Source organism: Pelophylax lessonae, assembly GCF_965119305.1.
Source record: "Pelophylax lessonae genome assembly, chromosome: 9".
Lineage (NCBI taxonomy): Eukaryota > Metazoa > Chordata > Amphibia > Anura > Ranidae > Pelophylax > Pelophylax lessonae.
Window position 1 is genome coordinate 236,117,716 of NC_138776.1, and position 22,119 is coordinate 236,139,834.

The 22,119-nt window shown below is 43.5% G+C and overlaps 1 protein-coding gene across 1 annotated transcript in view; it reads right to left on the minus strand.

Annotated features, from left to right (window-relative positions):
* Nucleotides 1-2,778: 2,778 nt before the first annotated feature.
* Nucleotides 2,779-22,119, minus strand: part of LOC309564537 (zona pellucida sperm-binding protein 4-like) — a gene marked incomplete at its 5' end in the record, with an annotated part of 61,244 nt that continues 41,903 nt past the window's right edge. The window contains 8 exons of the mRNA XM_082269178.1: nucleotides 2,779-3,048; nucleotides 7,404-7,484; nucleotides 7,973-8,054; nucleotides 12,307-12,424; nucleotides 15,370-15,559; nucleotides 18,515-18,642; nucleotides 20,591-20,688; nucleotides 20,764-20,939. Coding sequence (XP_082125304.1) covers nucleotides 2,915-3,048; nucleotides 7,404-7,484; nucleotides 7,973-8,054; nucleotides 12,307-12,424; nucleotides 15,370-15,559; nucleotides 18,515-18,642; nucleotides 20,591-20,688; nucleotides 20,764-20,939 — 1,007 coding nt within the window. The 3' untranslated portion in view covers nucleotides 2,779-2,914. The remainder of the gene's footprint in view (nucleotides 3,049-7,403; nucleotides 7,485-7,972; nucleotides 8,055-12,306; nucleotides 12,425-15,369; nucleotides 15,560-18,514; nucleotides 18,643-20,590; nucleotides 20,689-20,763; nucleotides 20,940-22,119) is intronic.

Consider the following 22,119-nt stretch of genomic DNA (forward strand, 5'->3'; position numbering starts at 1 on the left):
TTGATATCATATCCCCCCTCAAGCGTCTCTTCTCCAGAGAGAATAGGTTCAGTGCTTGTAGTCTTTCCTCATAGCCGATGTCCTCCATTCCCCTAATTATTTTTGTTGCCCTTCTCTGGACTTTCTCCAGTTCTAGCACATCCTTCCTGAGGACCGGTGCCCAGAACTGGACAGCATACTCCAGATGTGGCCAGACCAGAGTCTTGTAGAGTGGAAGAATAATCTCTTTATTTCTAGAGTGAATCCCCTTTTTTATACAACCCAGTATTCTGTTGGCTTTGCTTGCAGCGGCTTGGCATTGCATGCCACTTCCAAGCCTGTTGTCTACCAGTACCCCCAGGTCCCTTTCCATCCTAGACTCACCCAGAGGTTCCCCCCCTAGTGAGTAGCTTGCTTTCTGGTTTCTGGCCCCCAAGTGCATTACTTTACATTTTTCTACATTAAATCTCATCTGCCATGTAGTTGCCCACCCCGTTATTTTGTTCAGGTCTGCTTGCAAGATTTCCACATCCTGCATAGAAGATATTGGCATGCCTAATTTAGTATCATCTGCAAATACTGAGATTGTACTAGATATCCCCTCCTCTAGATCATTTATGAATAAATTAAACAGGATTGGTCCCAGGACAGAACCCTGGGGGACCCCACTTTCCACACCCGCCCAATCCGAGTACTCCCCATTAATCACCACCCTCTGTACTCTCCCCTGGAGCCAGTTCTCTATCCAGGTACTCACCTTATGGTCCATAAGTGTTAATGGGTTCTTAAAGAATTGAAGAGTACAGTATGGTTATACTCTGCAGATTTACTACATGCCACAGCATTCAATTTGCAGCCCATTTTTTAAAGTGCAGGCCACAGCATACAGCCCCTGGTAGCCTAGAAAGTTTTCCCGTGAATGTTTTTCCTGGTTAACAGAACCGAGAGTGAAGAACCAGTCACAAATTTAAAAAAAAAAAAAAAAAAAAAATTGGTCATTCCTCATTCTCTCCCCCGACACTGCATTTTAATACCAACTGGCTTTACAAATATCCTTTTGTTTTTTTAATCAGCAGTATAGCCAAATCAGTGCCCTCGGTTTAATTGCCATCTGTTCTTATTGTGGGAAATTTTCCCTCAACGTTTTTCACTGGCACAGAAGTGAGGTGAATCTACCCAAAGTGAATGTAGACTACAAAAATCTCACTTTCTCTCAATACCTGCAGAACTGAGGAGGTACCTTGACAGAGGAGTGGCTGTGGACATAGTATACTTGGAGTTTGCAAAAGGGTTTGACACCGTTCCTCACACACGGCTGATGTGTAAGGTAAAGTCTACAGGCTTGGAAAGATCAGTTTGTAAATGGATAGAAAACTGGCTAAAAGATAGAATTCAGAGAGTAGTGATTAATGATTTTCACTCTTAATGGTCTAAAGGCAGGGGTCGTCAAACTATGGCCCTCCAGTTGTTCAGGAACTACAATTCCCATCATGCCTAGTCATGTCTGTTAATGTCAGTTTTACAATGCCTCATGGGATGTGTAGTTCTGCAACAACTGGAGGACCGTAGTTTGAAGGATCCCTAGTCTAAGGCATCAGTGGTATACCCCAAGATTCAGTGTTGGGACCCTTACTTTTTAATATCTTTATAAATGATATAGGGTCTGGGACCATTTCAGTCTTTTCAGATGACACCAAACTTTGCAGTGGAATAACTGCCTTACAGAATGTCTTCAACTAGCAAGCTGACTTCAATGCACTGTTTCATTGGGCAACTATGTGGCAAATTAGGTTTACTGTTGATAAATGTTATGCACTCGGGGGGGGGGGGGGGGGGGTAAGAATTTGCATGCATCGTACATACGGGGGGGGGGGGTTACAATTGGGGGAAACCCACAGTGGAGAAGGATCTGGGTGTTCGGGTAGATAAGCTTAATAGCATGCAATGTCAAGCTTCAGTTTTCAAAGCGAGCAAAGTCCTTTCTTGTATTGAGAGGCATGGACTGCAGAGATAGAGAGATAATTTTGCCCCTGTACAAATTAGTAAGACCTTGTCTAGAATATGCAGTCCAGGGTAACAGTTCTATAAAAAGGATATCAGGGAACTGGAGAGAGTGCAGAGAAGGGCAAACTGATAAGAGGCATAGAGGAGCTCAGCTATGAGGAAAGATTAGAGGAACTGAACTTATTCTCTTAAGAGGAGACGGCGATATGATCAACATGTATAAATACATTAGGGGTCCATATAATTAACTTGGTGTTGAGTTATTTATTTTAAAGGTCCTCACAGAGGACACTCTTTACGTCTAGAGGAAAAGTGATTTAGTCTCCAAATACAGAAAGGTTTCTTCACAGTAAGCTGTGAAAATGTGGTTCTGGCCAGTTAAGTCGATTAAGTCAAAAAAAACAAAAACAAAACCGGATTCTTTCCTAGGTGTACATAATATAAATGGGTACTAACATTTATAGGCAAAGTTGATCCAGGGAATGGGGGGCTCAGGAAGGAATTTCTCCTGCTTTAGCAAATTGGATCATGCTTTGCTGGGGTTTTTTTACCTTCCTCTGGATCCACTGTGGGTATAGGATTGTAGGGTGCTTTTTCTTTTATTGGTTGAGCTAGACGGACTTGTGTCTTTTTTCAACCTAACTATACAACTAGCAGTCTTGGCAGGAGTTTCTCTTTAATAATTACAAACTGTGTGGGGCTGCCCACTCATGAAAAAAAAAAAAAATCACCAGCTGGTGCCAAGTTGACCACATCCCCTAATACCATCATTATTCATGTTACAAACTAGAAGATTCTAGGTCATGCTTCATAATTCAGGTGCTTCCCAAGGCCCTGTAGCTTTTTTAGCTATGCTTTTTTGGTTTCAAATCATGAATACACAAGACAAGAGAAGAATATAAAGTACTTTAATTGAAAACCAGGTGATAAACTAATTTATATTTACATTTCTGGACCTAACTGTAAAACTGCATTTGAGTACGACAAGACACAGGAAAACAAGTAGTGCAGCTGCAAACAGGATTCCTGGAAGAGCCACGGTGAGGTGCGGGAGGCTGGCCAATCCTGTGACACACAAGAACAAGATGTAACAAGAGTCTTTGCATTGGCACCAAGATCATAATATAATATTCTAAGTTTGATATTGACATTTATCAGCATAATGCAGGAAGCAACAGAACTTGCACAATTTTCTGGCATTGAGACTTTGGGTTTGATATGTGAAAAGTCTGTGCGATAAACGATTTTCAGTAGCTTAAGGCTAGGGCCTTCTTGGAGATTTTATAGTGCAGATATTAAGATTTAACCATTTGAAGGTGGTCACTAGAGCTATACTAGATATTTTTAATAAATCAATGCTGCTACTAAAATGGTTAGTGAAAGTTAAAATGCTAGGTGTAGCAAAATCGCTAAACAAATGGCTCTCTATGGAGCAGGCTACTCAAGAAGCATTTAATGGCGATCAGGCTCGCGTGTCATATTACTCTATGTGCAAGTGATATCTACAAGATGCTACTGCATGCCACTTGTGTAGTTAGCACCATAGGGAGCTATGTGCTTCATTTGTTAGCTATATGTAGCTACTCACTAGCAATTTAAGTAGAAGCTAATAGAATTTCCTGTACAACGATAAAGCTGGCCATACACTCAGATTGTCATACTAACATTCTCAGTACATTTGATGTCATACGAACATTCTCAGTACATTTGACGACATGACAAATGTTAGAAAGTAGTTAAAACGGAGTGCCACCCAAAAGTGGAACTTCCACTTTAAATACTGACATGCCACATTTGGCGTGTTTTTTTTTGGGGGGGGGGGGGGGGGGGGGAACAGGTACCTGGATCTGACAGGTACCCGCTCCCACTCGGGTCACCTAGGCAGCTCAAGCAGAAGTTCTCTCCCTTCTATCTTCTGGGACACGTCAGAGGTCCCAGAAGATTGCCCAGCCTTTTACGACGCACAACTCGCGCATGTGCACCCGGCTGTGAAACCGCAGGCTGTCACAGCCGGGTGCCAACACTAGAGATGTTGGCGCTGCTGAGAGGAAAGGGAGAGGAGCGTGCTTCGGGCGGCCGCATCGCTAGATCGCAGGACAGGTGAGTGTGTTTATTAAGTTACCAGCTACACTTTGTAGCTGATGACTTAATAAACACAAAAACGAATGAAACTCCAATTTAAAAATTGCGTTTAACATTCAATTTTGGAATTTTTGGAATACTTTAAGGTTTCCCAAATGGAAAAAAAAAAATACACATTCACGGTTAGATGTGTGAAAAAAAGTTTCCTTGTTGGCCCTTCAAATTCTTATCACTGCAATCAAAAAACGTTGATTTGGCCCCATTAATTAGATAATCAAATGAGCGTTCTTAAAAACTGAGAATTAAATGACATTCTACTTGTATGGCCAGCTTAACATACTTAAGTGGCTACCAGGAAATAGTAAAAGCTCTTTGTTGCAAGAGATTCAAATTATGAGTATGACCCTTGCCTAGGCTTGTCAACATCCCTAGAGTAGCGCTAAACACCCTGACCCTCACCTAAGCAGATCAAGTATATCTAGTGTCTAATCAGGCACAATCAAAAAAGATAACTCAGCGGTCAAACAGAAAAGGCGATTTTGCAAAGTGAAATGTAAGAACGTTTTTTTTTTTTTTTTTTTTTTTTTTTTTTTAAATCGTGGAGTTTTTGTTATGACTTGATTAGAGGAAGCTGTATTTTTGTCAGTTTAGTTAGCTTAGTGAACAGCCTAGACACCATCTCAATATGTTTTCCTGTCTAGATATAGGTCACCCTGTTAGCATGCAAATATCGGCTTTTCCTAGCAAACTGACCACAGTCCCACCGGCTGTGCTCAAATGCCTCCTCCAACCTGGTGTCATGCTCCACCCCCTTCCACTGCATGTCTTGTCTCCTAAAACAGTTGCATCAAAGATGAGCTGCAGACAATACTACGTACAAGCAGCGATGAGACAACCTGCTCCTGTCATCTCGCTTTAAAAGTTGATGGCAAAAGTTGATTGAGTAAACAATGCCGCCCAGCCCTTATAATGCACCTATTGACACTTCCTTCTTACAGAGGACTACTAGATTTGAAATTATCCTTTAAATGGTTGTGACTTTAAAATACATAAGCAAAAAATGACTACCCAAATATATGGGCCCAAAATGGGCAACTGTATACAATATGTAGGCAACAAATAGGTAACCATCACAATGTAGACCAGAAAGTTGGTAGTCATGACAATATGCAGGCCAACAAAATGGGCAACCACCACAATACACAGGCAACAAATTGTGCAAGCATGGCAATGTGGCCATCATGAGGGAGAGGCCATCGCCAAAAATGAATCATCCCTCAAACAAAAAAAAAAAAAAAACCCTCCCCTTTTCAAACCAAAACCTTGTGGAAGCCAGCCCAGCTTTTCATGATATCTGCCATGTGCCTTATACCCTCTTCATGTGTCATGACATTTCAAGCAGCTTTACTTGGAGAACCCAAGTCAGCACCACTTACGTTTCTCCAAAGTGCTGACTTAGCCTGGCTGCAGTATAAGCACCCATAGGTCTTCCATTTTTCATGTGTGCCACTCTCTCTCACTCTGTAAAATTTACAGACATAAAGAGCTACATTCCTCGGTGTAGACCACAGAATGCCAGCACATTGTTGGGATCAATAGCCTTTCTAATGCTGCAGAGTCCAAGGTGTCGCAACTAAGCAGAGTGTTGGGAATGGATGTATATGTATCTACCCAATTTGCCGTGTATGAATCCATTTGGGTATGTGTAACTGAAGGTATCTTGTTTGTGCCACCATTAAAATGCATGCCTTATGTCACACAAGAGGGGACATATCCGTTTTAAAATTTCAAATAAGCCACCAAGTTAAACTTAAATTAACAAAATACCCTGAATAAATGGCCAACATCCCAGTAATGAACAGCAATCACAGAAAAAAAAAGCAGGATTTTCAAGGTCGATAAAGGATGGATGATCAAACAAAATTTTGTATAAAATAAATTTTATTAAATCATAAAGATAAAAATATATGTATGCATACAAATGTTTTACCTAAAGATCATATTCCCTAAGGAATTATTGAAACAAGATACCAAATTGGCAACAATTAGGTCTCATAGCGGGTATAGTCTGTAGGTTCTCAAAGAGCCAGCGCGTTTCGCCAAAGGCTTCTTCAGGGCCAGAGAGACCTTCAAGACATTACCATAAAGTCATGCACTAGGCATACCATCTTCCGGGGCAGGTGCCCAGACCAAATGAAGAGGGAGCAACCACACTCCTGTATTCCGGACCGTGTATAACTCAATATGGATAATACACCTATTATAGCAGGCTGGGAGGGGTATAGATATCCAATAATTTGAACTGATACCAACAATAGGATTTAGCAGGACAATTTGTCAATCCAGTACATCCAGCGTCTATCTTGGGAGACTCTCTCCACCAAAGTAAAGCGCATATGCATGTGACCTAGTGACTTTAGTGTAGTTGATCAAACCCTTCCACAGGACCATGTGGACCAGCAGTGTATGGTCCCAAGAAACCAATACCTCAGGGTATACCCTTGATCATTAATCCTTCTGTGTGTGGCCGCTCCTCAATATATACCCGCTAGGAGACATAATTGTTGCCAATTGGTTATCTTGTATCAATGATTCCTTAGGGAAAATGATTTTATGTAAAACATTTGTATGCATACATATATCATTTTTATCTTTGGGATTTAATAAAATTGATTTTATACAAAATGTTGTCGTATTTGTGATAATCCCTCCTTTATCGGCCTTGAAAATCCCGCTCTCTTTTTTTGTGATTGCAAGTAAAACTTAGTTTGCTTGAGTGTGGAGGGGTTTAAGAGCCAGTCTGTTTTTCGCCTCTGACCCCAACCCCACTGGAGAGATTTCCACCAATTCCTGTCCTTGCGACAACAGAAGTTGAAATCTCAATGGAGGACAGAGTAACAAAACTATATTGTCCCCATGTCATTGCTGTGTTGGGTCTCATTTTTGCAATTTTCCAAATTTGTTCTGAGAACCATCTTTAATATTGCTTGTGCAAGGTAGAAACCTACCACAATGCACCCAAATGCCATTAAGCAGTTTAACCCTTCATTGCAGAGTCATTACGGAGAGACAGTGTACACCTATGTGTGTTTTGATGTGTGCTACATTAAGAAAGCCCATTCAATTTAAATAAGTCGATGTGCTGCCGCTAGTGTACATATGCATCGGGGTACCATTTAGAATGAATAGCGGTCTACAAAAACAGTTGCAACATTTTCATACATGCATTACTGTGGTGTAGAGCCAGACTAAAAGATTGAGTGGTGTTTTTACAGAGCAAATATTGGAGCATTTGTGTACTTGTTTCCTATATGTATTCAAAAACAAAATGCTCATACCAGTTTTGGCCTCCGGTTGAAAGACAAGAGGCCCAGCGGTCTTCACCAAGTAATGGGAATAATCAGTCTCAAAGCGCCGACCTACGATGGTAAAGAACCGGTCAAAAGATCAAGTAACACCAGTAATCAGATATCAGATTCATGCACACTGGACGTTATACAAACACCAAAAGCTTTAGCTGTGGAATACTGCATTAAAAAAAATTGTGAGTTTTTAGCATTCTGCAGAGTTTTGCATTAGCATTTTTGCGTCTAGCAAATACTACACTCCCACAAAAGCTTATGGCTCAAAAAAAAAAAAACAAACACAGAATAGCCAAGTTTCGTTTTTTTTTGTTTTTTTTACGGCTAAAAAATTCCTCTTCAACCCTACTAGTTCTGGTGGGGGGGGGGGGGGGTGGGTTCCAGCCAGAAAACGCCCCTGCCAAAAAAAGCTGATAAAAAAAACTTGTGTGCATGGACACATAGGATAAGATGTTGGAGAAAAAAATGCCTGAATCCAAAAACAGCAGCGATAAATGTCCAGTGTGCATGAGGACTTGGGCTCAACTGAGGTGACTGCCACTTACCTCGCTTCAGGCTAAAGCAGTCCGAGGTGCAAGTTTCATTGGGGGAGGGAACACAGACCGAGACGCTACAGAAAACAAACACCTAAACAAGTGGAGAAAAATATTTTAAAGGTTTTAGTTTTTGCCCTCCACCTACTCCCAAAGAATTCCTATCACAGCGACAGCACTCCTGCTAGGCAGGCACCCTGTTCTCATTTGAGTGGTTTATATATTGTTCAATAGGGTTTAAATACACATTACCAAAAGTATTGGGGCGCCTGCCTTTACATGCACATTTTGGACAAGTTCATGCTCCCAACTTTGTGGGAACAGTTTGGGGATTACCCCTTCCTGTTCCAACAGGACTGTGCACAAACAAGATCCATAAAGGCATTGATGCTGGAGTTTTGGGTGGAGGAACTTGACTGTCCTGACCTCAACCCGATAGAACACCTTTGGGATAAATTAGAATGCAGACTGGGCTAGGCCTTCCTCCTGTCCACATCAGTGCCTGACCTCACCAATACCCTTCTGGACGAATGGTCAAACAGTTCCATAGACTCACTCCTAAACCTATTGGACATCCTTCTAAGAAGAGCTGAAACTGTTACAGCTGCAAAGGGTGGGCCAAGGCAATATTAAACCCTACAGACTAAGACTGGGATGCCATTAAAGTTCATGTGCGTGTAAGGGCAGGCGTATTCATTTGGTAATATAGTGTATGTCTAAAGCCAAACTGCCCCCCCCATTTTGGGTAGATTAGGGATGGGATTTAACTGCTCATGTCTCAGAGACTTCCCTCCCACTTCCTGTTCTGTAGACTCAATGGGAAGTGAGGATCTTTCCCAATGTGAGGAACATACTCACTTCAACATTTCACAGAAACAAGTGCCCCATTGGAAGATTCTTCCTCTTGCTGCTTTGGTGGCAACTTAAATTTTGATTTAGCCATTTTATTTTTTTTCAGTGACATCGTTGATCAATACAATTAGAGAGTATAAAAAACAGATCCAACTACAGCATCTTAGCAAACACTATATAGAAAAATACATGCACACTCATACACCCACACAGGTTAAACTGATGTCTTTTTTTGAACCTTACCAACTTTGTAACCCCTCCAAAATTTAAAAAAGCTTTTTTTTTTTTTTTATAAAGGGCAGAGTAACAGGTTCTCTAATACCACCTCCCCAGCAGCACATATTACCGTTCATTGACCCCACCACTTCCCCACTGCAAACAAAATACTTTGTCATTGTGAAAGGGACTCACACCTCATCTAATGATGGTAGGGAAGGAACCTTCAGTCCTATATAAACTCCGGCTAGCAAAACTTTAAGCTGGCCATAGACTGTTCAAATCGCAGCTGGTTCACCTGAATCTGGCCAAAATTCCAACCATGTATGGGCAGGCTCCATCGATAGACTCGGGTACAACCAGCAGGTCGAATTTTTAGGATGGTATTATAGCCACTAGCAATAATCACCCGTGTTGTCCCAGCAGGGAGAGCTCCCTGGCAAGGCATTCCCCCATCAACACTTGCTGTCAATAGAGGAATCAAGCCCTTTTCTTTCCCTTAACCCATGGATGCACAGTGCCTTCCTTTTGTCGTTTGATGGCTGAAAAGGGCTGCAGAAGAGCAACGGGGAGGACAAAAATGTGCTTTTGGGATTGCGCAAACCTGATGCTCCCATACTTCTTTCAACCCAGAAATAAGCATCCATAAAAATGCCCTCACAAATCATTGAAGCACTTCCGTTTTCCAATGGGTCAGACCTAAGCATATTCCCTGAGTCTCCTCAAATTCTCTTTCCACTACAATTACTTGAAATTAGGGAACAATTGGGGGGCACCTAAGCATTGGATAGGAGCAGCTCCAGTGGCTCTCAGATTTGATTCACTACCCATCAGATGGGCTTTTTTTGGTTCCATTTAGATCTGTGCATTGCTGTAAAACAGATTTAACTGTGAAACTAGGTCAGGCTTGGAAAAAAAAAAAAAAAAAAAGAAAATCTAAATACACAATCCTTAACACCCGCAGCCGATTCAAAAGAAGGCAAAAAACTCCAATAGGTTCAGTGGCATTCATTTTGAATGGCATCCATTGCACCTAGCCACTGCCAACACATACATTTTAGCACACCACAATGTATAGATGTGTACAATTTTTGTGTTTTGGTGTGCTGCAAAAAATACTGAGGTGTTAAAATCCATGTCGTGGTTCAATAACCACTCACTGAAGTGAATCAACCACTACAAGTTAACCCATTGCAACATATGGCCTTAAAAAGTCACAAGGTGCCTTTTTTGTTCCCCTTTTTTCTTTTTACGGATAGTTTTAGAGAACCAAAAGCGAAATCTCACCATTGGACAAACAGCATGAAATACACTTCACGCAAGTTAGAACCTTTGTTTTAATTATTTCCTGCACATTGATGAGGCAGTGCAACATCTACATATCTCTGCGAATGTTGTGCAACTAAAACCTTTATCATTTAAATTGTTCATGCCATTTCTTTGGTAAGTTTGCTTGTTTTTTTGCTCTGTGTAAAGCCCTTCGAGTACACCGGATCCTAAAAGCTAATAAAATTAAAGGTGGTTGCCATTTTTTGTCCCCAATTCCCAACATTGGGGACATTTCCCATCACTTCCTGTTCCGTTGACCAGGGACCAAGAAAATGGGTAAAACTTCAGGTCACGTAGGGAGCACCAAAAACACTGCAAAGAAAAGTTTGTCAAGGTTTGGGTGTATTGCTGCATATTGAGGATATGGAGCCCCCACTGGGGTCACAGACCACAATTTCAAATGAATTCAAACAATGCTTCACTCACTCTTCTGAATGCAGTTCCACACTGAACCACAAACAATTCACTCAAACCTTCTTGCTTATGCCAGCCATCGTGCAACCCAAGGACAGATATCTGGAACTCTGCTACACAGCAAGGCTGCCAAGCACCGTTTAGTCCGGGGTCTTAAACTCAATCTGCACTCATTCATAAACTACCTAGAGGAGGGGATATCCAGCACAATCTCGGTATTTGCGGATGATACTAAACTAAGCATGCCAATATCTTCCATGCAGGATGTGGAAACCTTACAAGCGGACCTGAACAAAATAATGGGGTGGGCAACTAAATGGCAGATGAGGTTTAATGTTGAAAAATGTTAAGTAATGCACTTGGGCGTCAGAAACCAGAAAGCAAGCTACTCACTAGGGGGGGGGAACCTCTGGGTGAATCTAAGATGGAAAAGGACCTGGGGGTACTGGTGGACAACAGGCTTGGCAGCGGTATGCAATGCCAAGCTGCTGCAAGCAAAGCCAACAAAATACTGGCATGTATAAAAAAAGGGGATTCACTCCGGAAATGGAGATTCTACCACTCTACAAGACTCTGCTCCGGCCACATCTGGAGTATGCTGTCCAGTTCTGGGCACCGGTCCTCAGGAAGGATGTGCTGGAACTGGAGAGAGTCCAGAGAAGAACAAAAATAATTAGGGGAATGGAGGGCATCAGCTATGAGGAAAGACTACAAGCACTGAACTTATTTTCTCTGGAGAAGAGACACTTGAGAGGGGATATCAATGTACAAATACTGTACTGGTGAGGACACTAGCATAAGGAACAAACTTTTGGGAAAGGAAATACAATAAGACACCAGGCCACTCACTAAAACTAGAGGAAAAATGGTTTAGGCTCCTTTCACACACTCCGTTCGTTGGACTGAGTCAGTTTTTCTCAGCGGGGGATCGAGCCGCCGATCCCCCGCTGAGCAGCAGGAGGACAGCTGTGTCTCTGTGCTGTGTGCGGAGACACAGCTGTCAGTTCCCCATGCATCTCTATGGGGGAAATCAGATGGGAACGGACCGTCTGTCCGTTCTCATCCGATGCAATCCGATCCGCTGGACGGATGGAAAATAGGGTTTCCATCCGTCCAGATTTGACGGATCGGGTCGGATGTCAGCAGACATGTCTCCGCTGACATCCAATGCCCCATAGGAATGCATGGGGGGACCGTTCAGATCCGCCAAAAAAACAGACAGGCGGATCTGAACGTACCGCCTGTGTGAAAGGGGCCTTAACCTTAAAATACGTAAGGGATTCTTCACTGTCAGAGCGCTACGGATGTGGAATTCTCTTCCATAAGCAGTCGTATCAGCAGGGAGCATCGATAGTGTCAAAAAACTATTAGATGGGCACCTTAAAGACCACAACATACAGGGGTATACAATGTACGGTTAACAGCAAACACACATCATAGGTTGAACTGGATGGACTGATGTCTTTTCAACCTCACAAACTATGTAACTATGTGCAACACTTGCAAAATGGCAAAGTTATCCTTCTGGTACATACCTGTGACTGGCTTGAGAAACCAATAAATGTGAATGCAGACACAACAAACCTCTGGTAGCTGGAAGGAACAGGCCCTGTTAAAATATTGGTCATTGGTTCATCCTCTGTATAAGGACATCTACAAAAAGACAGAACATCTAGATTAGGCAAACCTATCTCCATACACATTTCGATTTTTGTATCCTTGCCTTTTTTGAATGTTGGTTACTTGGATGTACAGGGCCCTGTTTTTCCTCCTTGATGTCCAGCCTTCCCTTCTCCCCCATAGATCCAGTGAACATGACTATGTTGAGAATCTTTTTTTGCATTCTGTATTTAATGAAGTTTTTTCCCAAATTTCTCAAGAAAAAACGAAAAAAATAGGACTGGCAAAATGCAGTCTCAAATACAAAAATCAAGCACAAAAGAAACATTTAAGGCTGCCTGATTAGGCATGGCACTGCAAATTGGGTACATAATAGTGACCCAAGCCAGCGTGAACAGTCCATAAAATTTGAACCACTCATCGGAACAAAGAAAAGCGTGGTTTGCCATGTGTGTCGCAGCTGAATCTTGTTGGGCATGCCATTAAAAAGAATGACACCCAAAATTGCGTCACGTGTTCTGGCACAATTTGGAATCGGGGCAGAACAGCTGCAATTCTGACCACAATCCCAAATCACGGGATGTAGATGGGGCCCTATGGACCAGATCTGATTTTACATTTCTGCTATAGGCCTGTCGGTTTAATATTTTTCTTTAAAGGACAACAAATTAGACAACTGATTAAATACTTACCTGCTCTGTGCGATGGTTTTGCGCAGAGCAGTCTCGAACCTCTTCTGAGGTCCCCCGCAAGCGCTCTAGGCTCCTCATGTGCACCACCATAGCAAGCCGCTTGCTATGGGGACATGTGTGGGCTTGCTCTCAAGCTGGGCTGTGCGAGTCCCAGTATTTGACAGCAGCCAGAGCCAATGGTAAAAAAATAAAAATCAGCACTAAGGGGCAAGCAAGCAGTAGGTATAAATACAAAGTCGTGTTTAGTTGGATTAAAAAGAAAAAAAAAAAAAAAAAAACACAAAACACCCATTATTTAAATCAGGGGTGGGGAACCTTTTTTCTGCCAAGGGCCATTTGGATTTTTGTAACATCATTCAGGGGCCATACAAAATGTATGCATAAATGTAATAGGCAAAAAACGCTGTAAAAAATTGCGTGACTGAGGTCACAAAAGTGTGCCCCCTTTCAATGCAGACTGACCACAGCGTGCCCCCTTTCAATGAAGAGAGAGACCACAGCGTGCCCCCTTTCAATGAAGAGAGAGACCACAGCGTGCCCCCTTTCAATGAAGAGAGAGACCACAGCGTGCCCCCTTTCAATGAAGAGAGAGACCACAGCGTGCCCCCTTTCAATGAAGAGAGAGACCACAGCGTGCCCCCTTTCAATGAAGAGAGAGACCACAGCGTGCCCCCTTTCAATGAAGAGAGAGACCACAGCATGCCCCCTTTCAATAAAGAGAGAGACCACAGCGTGCCCCCTTTCAATGAAGAGAGAGACCACAGCGTGCCCCCTTTCAATGAAGAGAGAGACCACAGCTTGCCACAGCTCTGCGCCCTGGGTCCACCCTTTTCTGAGACTCGTACTGTCAGGACGGAGCCATCGGCTCCTTCTGACACAGCGGCACGGGGGGGCGTACACAATGATTGTGCGGCCTGCAGGTTCCCTACCGTTGATTTAAATACTCCTTTGCCCATTTTAAACCATAAGTCTACGCTCACGTCTTGGCGTTGCCATTTACAGGCGTTTTTCTGGATGTTTTTAGGTTGACTAGTGACCGATGGAAAAAATAAAAATGCCTGTAATCTGCCCAAAAAGAAGCTCATGTACTTTGAGCGTTGGGCGTTTTGCTTGAAACGTCAAAACGCTCAGATGTGAACAGGGGCCATTGAAAAGAATAGGATTGGTCTTGTTGGGTGTTTGAGCTGATCCTAGAGCAGAAAAATGCCCCAAAACGCCTACAAGTGAACTTAGCCTTATGGTCTACATGCATGTATGGCTGTCTGGCATATCTCAGGGTGGCTTTCCTGATGGTGACAACAGCAGACCTCTGGAATATGGGTGCTGAAATGAGTCACACTTGTGGTCATGTTTACTGGACTCTAAAAAAAGCAATAGACCGTGGAACACTTTTGAAGGGCAGTATTGCGTTTGCTCAAAGGTGTTCAGCAAGTGCTACTTAAACAGCTATTTTACATTGTGGGACTGTTCCACAACTATAAGCCAAGCATTTGGCCTGCCATGGCCCCACTGATCTCAACGGGAGAGTTTAACAGGCGGTGCAGCCCGAGTAAAACATGCCACGTCAGAACACAAAATCCCAGTCAGTCACATGTGTATAGCCCTGTCTGGCTAGGTTAGAATTTGGGTGGGTGACCAGAAGGTGATAAAACTGCTGCTTGGTCATCTGTTTTTACCACCCCTTTTGGAAGCCCATGTTCTAAGGTAGCAATGCAGGAGAACTGAGAGACCAGGACAGAGCATCCTCATTCTGACAGAAGTGACTGAACATGGACCTTTATGGCAGGAACACCAAGTATATTATTGAAAGCTTTAGATTAACTTGCTAAAGCTTAACACCAGGGTTAATACTCACCCCATCCTCCATTTCCCTATGTACAGCTAGTGAGAAAAAAGTAATCAATTCTGTAGCCTAAACATGGTTATATTATACAGTTGAAGATGGAGCCCTGGGATTATGGAGAACACCCAAGGCACTTAAGTTCATCTAAACCCCAACAACTTTATACACCAAGTTGTTAGGCCCAAGAGCTTTGTGGTTTAAGAAATATTTGTGGTAACCCAATTTTAACCCTAGGATAAAATCTTAGGCACATGGTATGCTGTGTTTGGGTGCAATCTGAATGCATCCATTTGGACAACGCATAAGCACCAAGTGTGCTGTTGTGTGCAGCGGCGTGTTGTAACAAAAGCATTGGAGTGCCATTTAAAGTGCATGGGGTGTGAACCAACCACAACTGACACACTACTGTGACACCAGATAAAAATCATGTCACCATGCCTCACCCATCATTAATCAGAGGCCAGCGAACTGTGGATGCCGGGTCCAGGCTTGGGGTTCCCCAGCAGTGATGAAGACGGAGATGTAGTCTGGGATCAGATGGCTGCAGGAGTCTAGTCTCAAAAAATATGGGATCTCGCAGAAGTATCTGAAGTGGGTAGTCCATTGATGTGTAAAATTCAGAGAAGTCTGGACCTGGATCAGATTTAAGAGACGTGGTCACAACTATGCTTATTCAAGAACCTCAATATTAAGTCTAAACTGAGCAGGCTTGCATATTTCATGACAGTTATTAAGCTGGAGAGCCAAGGTCATCTGACCACAGAAGGCTGCCCTGTGAATTACTGGTCAACGCCTCATTCCCCAGCATCGGAGTATGCATAAATAAAAACCTGTAGTCGCCAAGAACACTTGTGCAGATAAATGTAGAAAGATAACCAAGTAATTGCACAAGGGTAAGTTGGTAGTTAACCACTTAAGCCCTGGAAGATTTTACCCCCTTCCCGACCAGGGCCTATTTTGCGATTCGGTACTGCGTGACTTTAACGGACAATTGCGCGCTCGTGCGACGCTGTACCCAAATTAAATTGACGTCCTTTTTTTCCCACAAACAGAGCTTTCTTTTGGTGGTATTTGATCACCTGTGCGATTTTTTGATCATTCGCTATAAAACAAAAAAAAGCGACAGTTTTGCATAAACAATATTTTTCACATTTTTTTATATGAAATTCCCCCCCCAAAAAATGTAAAAATCTAACATCTTAGGCCAATTTGTTTTCTGCTACATATGTTTGGGAAGAAAAAAAAAAAAAAGCGTATTTTTATTGGTTTGCGCAAAAGTTATTGCGTTTACTAAGGGAAAGATTGTCATTTTAATTGTTTTTTTTTTTAACTAGTAATGGCGGCAATCTGCGATTTTTGCGGGACTGCGGCGGACAGATCGGACCCTTGACTGACATTTTTGACACTTTATGGGGGTACCAGTGACATTACTGCAGTAATCAGTGCTATACATATGCACTGTTACTGTAAAAATAACACTGGGAGGGAAGGGGTTAACTTTATTGAATGGGGAGGGGTTAAGTGTTTCCCTAGGGGCGTGTTTCTAACTGATTGGATGTGACTGTATCAGCACAGATCAACAGTCCTACATAGCAGGACCGTATGATCAGTGCTTTTACACAGGGAAGAATGACAGGCGGCTCTGTTTACATTAGCCGCCTGCCTTTCTCCCTCTCCACCCGACAATCGCGAGTGACCGGCGGACATCGGGTTTGCCGGTCACACGCACGGGCTTCTTAAAGAGTACGAGCGGGGGCAAGAGCGCGCCTCCGGCAGCGCGCGCCCCCTATTGGTTTCCAGGCTAGTGACATAGCGGTACGTCACTTTGCCTGGGAGGGGCTGACCGTCGCCGTATATAGTCGGGCGGCGGTCGGCAAGTGGTTAAGGGAACCTCTACAGCAGCCTTGCAACCTTTTCAACACAGAGGAACCCTTGAAATAAACTTCTGGTCTCGGGAAACCCCCGCTTTAAAAAAAATCTACAACGTATGACAGTGGGAAGAATGCTCCTTACTCTTATCATAGGGAAGAATTACCCCCTTACAGATAGCTAAAAGGAACAATGGTGTCATTGGAAACTACTGAGAGGCAGAAAATGCCTATTGCTCAAGGAACTCCCTAGCAACCTCAGGAGGAACCTTGGTTGAGAAACGCTGCTCTACAGAGTTAATATGAGTGAGGTCATTCCTTATCTACTTCTGAACATGCTGATTGCCCAGATGTTACTGGTTTCAAATTAGTTACTGATCCAGAACAAGTATGCATCAAGAGATTGTGAAATTCAGAACTCCTCTGCATACTTGTACCAAGTCCCTGATTAAAGGATGAAAGCTAATCAGCCTGTAAACCAGCATTTTCAGAAGATGAGGGTAGCAATGGCAGCTACTATATAGTGCATTTGGCCATACAAAAGGCTTAGGACAGCAGATCAGTTTGCTTTGAGGCCCACTTTGTCTGAAAACTTGGAATGAGGTGTCCAAATAGTGGCTTAACAGATTGCCAACTGCCGCACGACTACTTACTGCGGCGGTCAGCCCCTCACAGGCAAAGTGACGTAGTACTATGTCACTTGCCTGTAAGGCTCTAGGGGGCAAGTGCGCACCGCCGGAGGAGCGCTCCCGCCCCCACTCGTTCCCTAAGCAGTCCGCGCGAGTGACCGGCGGACCCGATGTCCGCCGGTCACTCACGATCTCCCCGTGAAGGGGGAGAAAGGCAGGCGGCTAATGTAAACAAAGCCGCCTGTCATTCTCCCCTGTGTAAGAACAGAGATCATACGGTCCTGCTATGTAGGATCGTATGTCTGTTACACCACTAGCCACACCCCTTTACAGTTAGAAGCACGCCCCTAGGGACACACTTGACCCCTTGATCACCAAGTTAACCCCTTCCCTGCCAGTGTCATTTTTACAGTAACAGTGCATATGTATAGCACTGATTACTGTAGAAATGTCACTGGTAACCCCAAAAGTGTCAAAAATGTCAGTCAAGGGTCCGATCTGTCGGCCGCAATGTCGCAGTCCCGCAAAAAAAAAAAAAAACGCAGATCGCCGCCACCAAAAATGACAGAAATCTTTCCCTTAGTTAGTAAACGCAATAACTTCTGCGCAAACCAATCAAAACACGCTTACTGCGATTTTTTTTTTTACCAAACATATGTAGCAGAAAACAAATTGGCCAAAAAGGTTAAAAAAAAAAAATAGATTTTTACATTTTTTTGGGAATTTCATATAAAAAAATTTGAAAAATAGTTATCAAAATTTACGCTCTTTTTTGGTTTATAGCGCAAAAAGTAAAAATCGCACAGGTGATCAAATACCACCAAAAGAAAGCTCTGTTTGTGGTTAAAAAAAAAAAAAAGGACGTCAATTGAATTTGGGTACAGCATCCCACGACCGCACAATTGTCCGTTAAATTCACGCAGTGCCGAATCGCAAAATCGGGCCTGGTCAGGAAGGGGGTAAAATCGTCCGGACTCTTAGGGCTTTAAAAAAAAAAAAAAAAAAGGAGATTCCGCACAGCTGAGAAACCTACTTATGTGCAAATTACATGATCAGATGGTCCTACTGATATTTAAAGTAAGTCTGGATACCTTTAGCAATGCGCAGCTCTACATCCAGTATCCCGCTATTGGTCACAGATGGGAAGGGCGGTGGAGGCTCCACAGAGGACACTAGCGTTAATGACAGAGTGATATTGTACAGGCATTGAATGGTCACCCTGAAAAAGAGTATGAAGGATGTTAGAGCACAAATTCAATCCTATACCTAGTCTATGTATGCAGCCATGTATGACCTGCAACAGATATTTGCTGGGAAATGCCTTACAAATGGGATCAATAACTGTATAATCCTTTACTGGAGTACATTAAAGCCGAACGCCAAGAACTAAGCTATTTTGTAATATTTGCTGACTTCGCATGCGTTGTGCACCTTGTTGGACCTACCACTTTGTAGAATTCGGGTTAATTTCTAACTGACATTTTATGGAGCTTTGGGAGCATAGCCATCACTATATTTCCAGAGCGCCAACACTGGACCTTCCGGCCTCCTGTAGCTGTATAGTCACATGCAACTGCTCTTAAGTTAAAAGATTGTCTCCCATGCACAGCTGCACCGGATTTTGCACTGTCCAGTTTTAGTAAATCAACACCTATGGCTGATTATTTCAGATGGCATTCCTTCATTTACTACTCCTAATGGCGCTGACTGCCAGATTCCGCATGTGTACAATAGCTTTGTTGCTGCTGGGGGCAGAGGCGTAAGTAGAACCTTCAGGGCCACGGTGCAAGAAACCCTAAAAGGCCCTCCGGACCCCTGTCCGGGGCTCTTCCCTTCAAGGGACTCTTCCCACTGATCCTGGGACCCTTTACTCTCATCGTGGGACCCTTCCACAATTTCTGCAGTGGGCTCCCTTCCTGCCATCTTGGGGCCTCCACACGGTGGTTGAATGCCAGGGCCCGGTCGCAAGTGTGACCTTTGCGATCCTGGAAGTTCACCCAGCACAGTAGGAGGGGGGGGGGGTCAGGGGAGCACACAGAGGCCCAGAGACAGAACACAAGTAAACTGGATAGGAGTAGGGGTGGGGGCAGCATACAGAGTAACCAAAATCCTCCATTTTCCTTCTGCAGCTACAGGAGGAAAAAGGAGGACAGTGATTTCTCTACATGCTGCCCCTCCTATCCAGGTGTACAGGGGAGCCGCACAAGCCCCCTGGAGCATGGAGCCCGGTTGCAATTGCAACCCCTGTAGTTACACCCCTGGCTGGGGGATTTATTGTTTAAAAGGGGTGTTGCTGGGAGGTGGGTGGGGGCAAAAAACATGGGGCAGTTCTGAGGTATTGATAGGGGGGGTGGAAACAAAGGTGACCCTGGGGTAACGGGGGGGGAGGGGTCAACAGAGCGAGCAATTCCCTCTTGGTTTTCCTAAAACATTTAATTTTCTCGTTTTTTTGTACACCCAAGCACCCATTGTTTGAGGCCCCAACAATAAGTAGCTTGCTTTGTTTTGCATGCATGCATAAAGATAACCAATGTTGGGCTTTGGATTCCATCTTGACGTGATGAGATGGAATGGTGTTTATACTGTCCTGAAATTCTGTAATCCTAACTATAGTATGACATTCACCCAATAACTGGATATAAATGGCTTTACCTAAAATACCAGATTCAAAAATAATAATGCATTAGTCTAGGGGGGACAGGAATAGGCAGTAAATATTTACATAGTCCATGTTGCTGCAAGCTTGCCCTCCAACTGCACAGCCGGCCATCCCTAAGCCAATCTGCCAGTCACAGACTGGCGAGGGCCTACCCACATCCCGGGACATTGAAGCACACAGCAGAGTGCTGGCTGCCTAGGATTGACAGAACAAGGCAAGTACTACTGCTAATACCAATCCCCTTAGGTCAGTGACTTGGGACACCCAATTGTGAGTCATCTTCTCATCCAAAATCTGTACCCAACCTCACAAAGATGGTTTAAGCCTGAATAGGCATACATTTCTACAGATTATCCAAAACATTAGGGAACGCTTTCCCAGAATAGTGGAAGCCATTATAGCCACAAGGGGTGAGATCAAACTCCATATTAAAGGCACATGGTTTTGGAATAGGATGTTCAACAAGCTGATATAGATGATAACTGGGCTTAGGAACTGACACACTTACGTAAGAGTGCTATCTCGAGTTATCGATCCCGATGAGGAAACCAGAACATCTTGCTTTGCCATGATGGGCAATTGATAAATCAGCTGTCCCTGGACAAACTGAAAAAAGACAGAAAAGCTGATACCAAATTATGCACATAATGTCTTATAAAGGGCACAAAATGATCATCCCACCTGAGGGGTGCTGCAATCCAGAAGCTTTCCTGTCACCACCAGAAAATCTCCTATTATAACTGGGGAAGGACATGTCCCAAAGCCCAGAACAATCGATGTCAACAACAAGGGGGGATTGGTGGTATAGCGAGAAATTACCAGCTGGAAGAACCCATCCCATGAGCAATTTGCCGTCACTGAAAGATAAAGAAGGGTCTTCATTAAAGATGTAGAATGCAATGTGCCAATAGTGACCAGAGGCAAGTTTCAGATCTTTAAAAATCTGACTGGCTCTGCACACTTTTGGCCTGAATAATCAAAACATTTTTCTTCCACAGCAATGGAAACTTATGTAATGGAAAGAAAAAAAACGAACATTACTTATATCTGCATAGCGAGTTCAACAAAAATCAACAAAAATCTACAAAAATATAGACTATCATACAGATCAAAATGGTGCACTTTGTCTGCTCAATTCCAATGATATTTGCTTTAGACCTCATGGACCCAAAATCTAATTTCAGGTCTTTTTTTGAAAACTGGAATAAGGCCACCATGCTGTGTACTTAAATGGTAAGGCAGACTTCTTACACACTGCGACCCACTCAGCAGAGGCACCCACTCTTCTCTAGGCAGAGGAACACCAGTTTCTTAATGCCTGCATCATGTTATTTGATCACACGGTACACAGTCACCGTAGGCACCACCCTGACATGTGGGTCTGAAAAGTTTTCCTGAAGACTATCTCCTTTTTCTGCAACGCCAGGTGGTTTATATAGTATTTCTCCAACACTTTACCCTAGTCACCAGGACCAAGAGGAGGAGAATATACCTAGTGGGGAAACAGTCTTGTCAGGTTGTAATCCTGCCACATTCTAGACAAAATAAAGTTTTATGCAATGTAAAATAATTTATATATTCCAGCTTACAGTTCCTGTCCTAGGACTACTACAAACAGGTCTCCCGCTCTCTCATCTCTAAACTTGAGGGAGGGGGATGCTGTATCCTGGCCTAGGCCAACAAGGCCCAGGCCTAGGGCAGCACTTTGCAGGGGGGCGACAAAAAAGCCACCCACACATGAAAAATACAGCCTCCTCCCGGCTTTTATTGTAGCGCCATTCTTATGGGCCGGACTGGGCAGGGTGGCAGGGCCTATGAGGCAAATCGGTCTGGCACCCCCAAAAGCGTCCAATAGACTTGCAAACGTATGGAAAACCTACTTGAAGCAAGCAAAAGACTCTTAACACAGCTTAGGGTACATTCGCACCAGCCGCTACACTGGTGAAGCCTAAAGAGGAAGGGGTGGGGTTTGCAGATGGCAGGGGGGGGGGGGGTCTTAAACAGGAAGGGTAGTGGCTTTGGCAGAAGGGGTGGGTC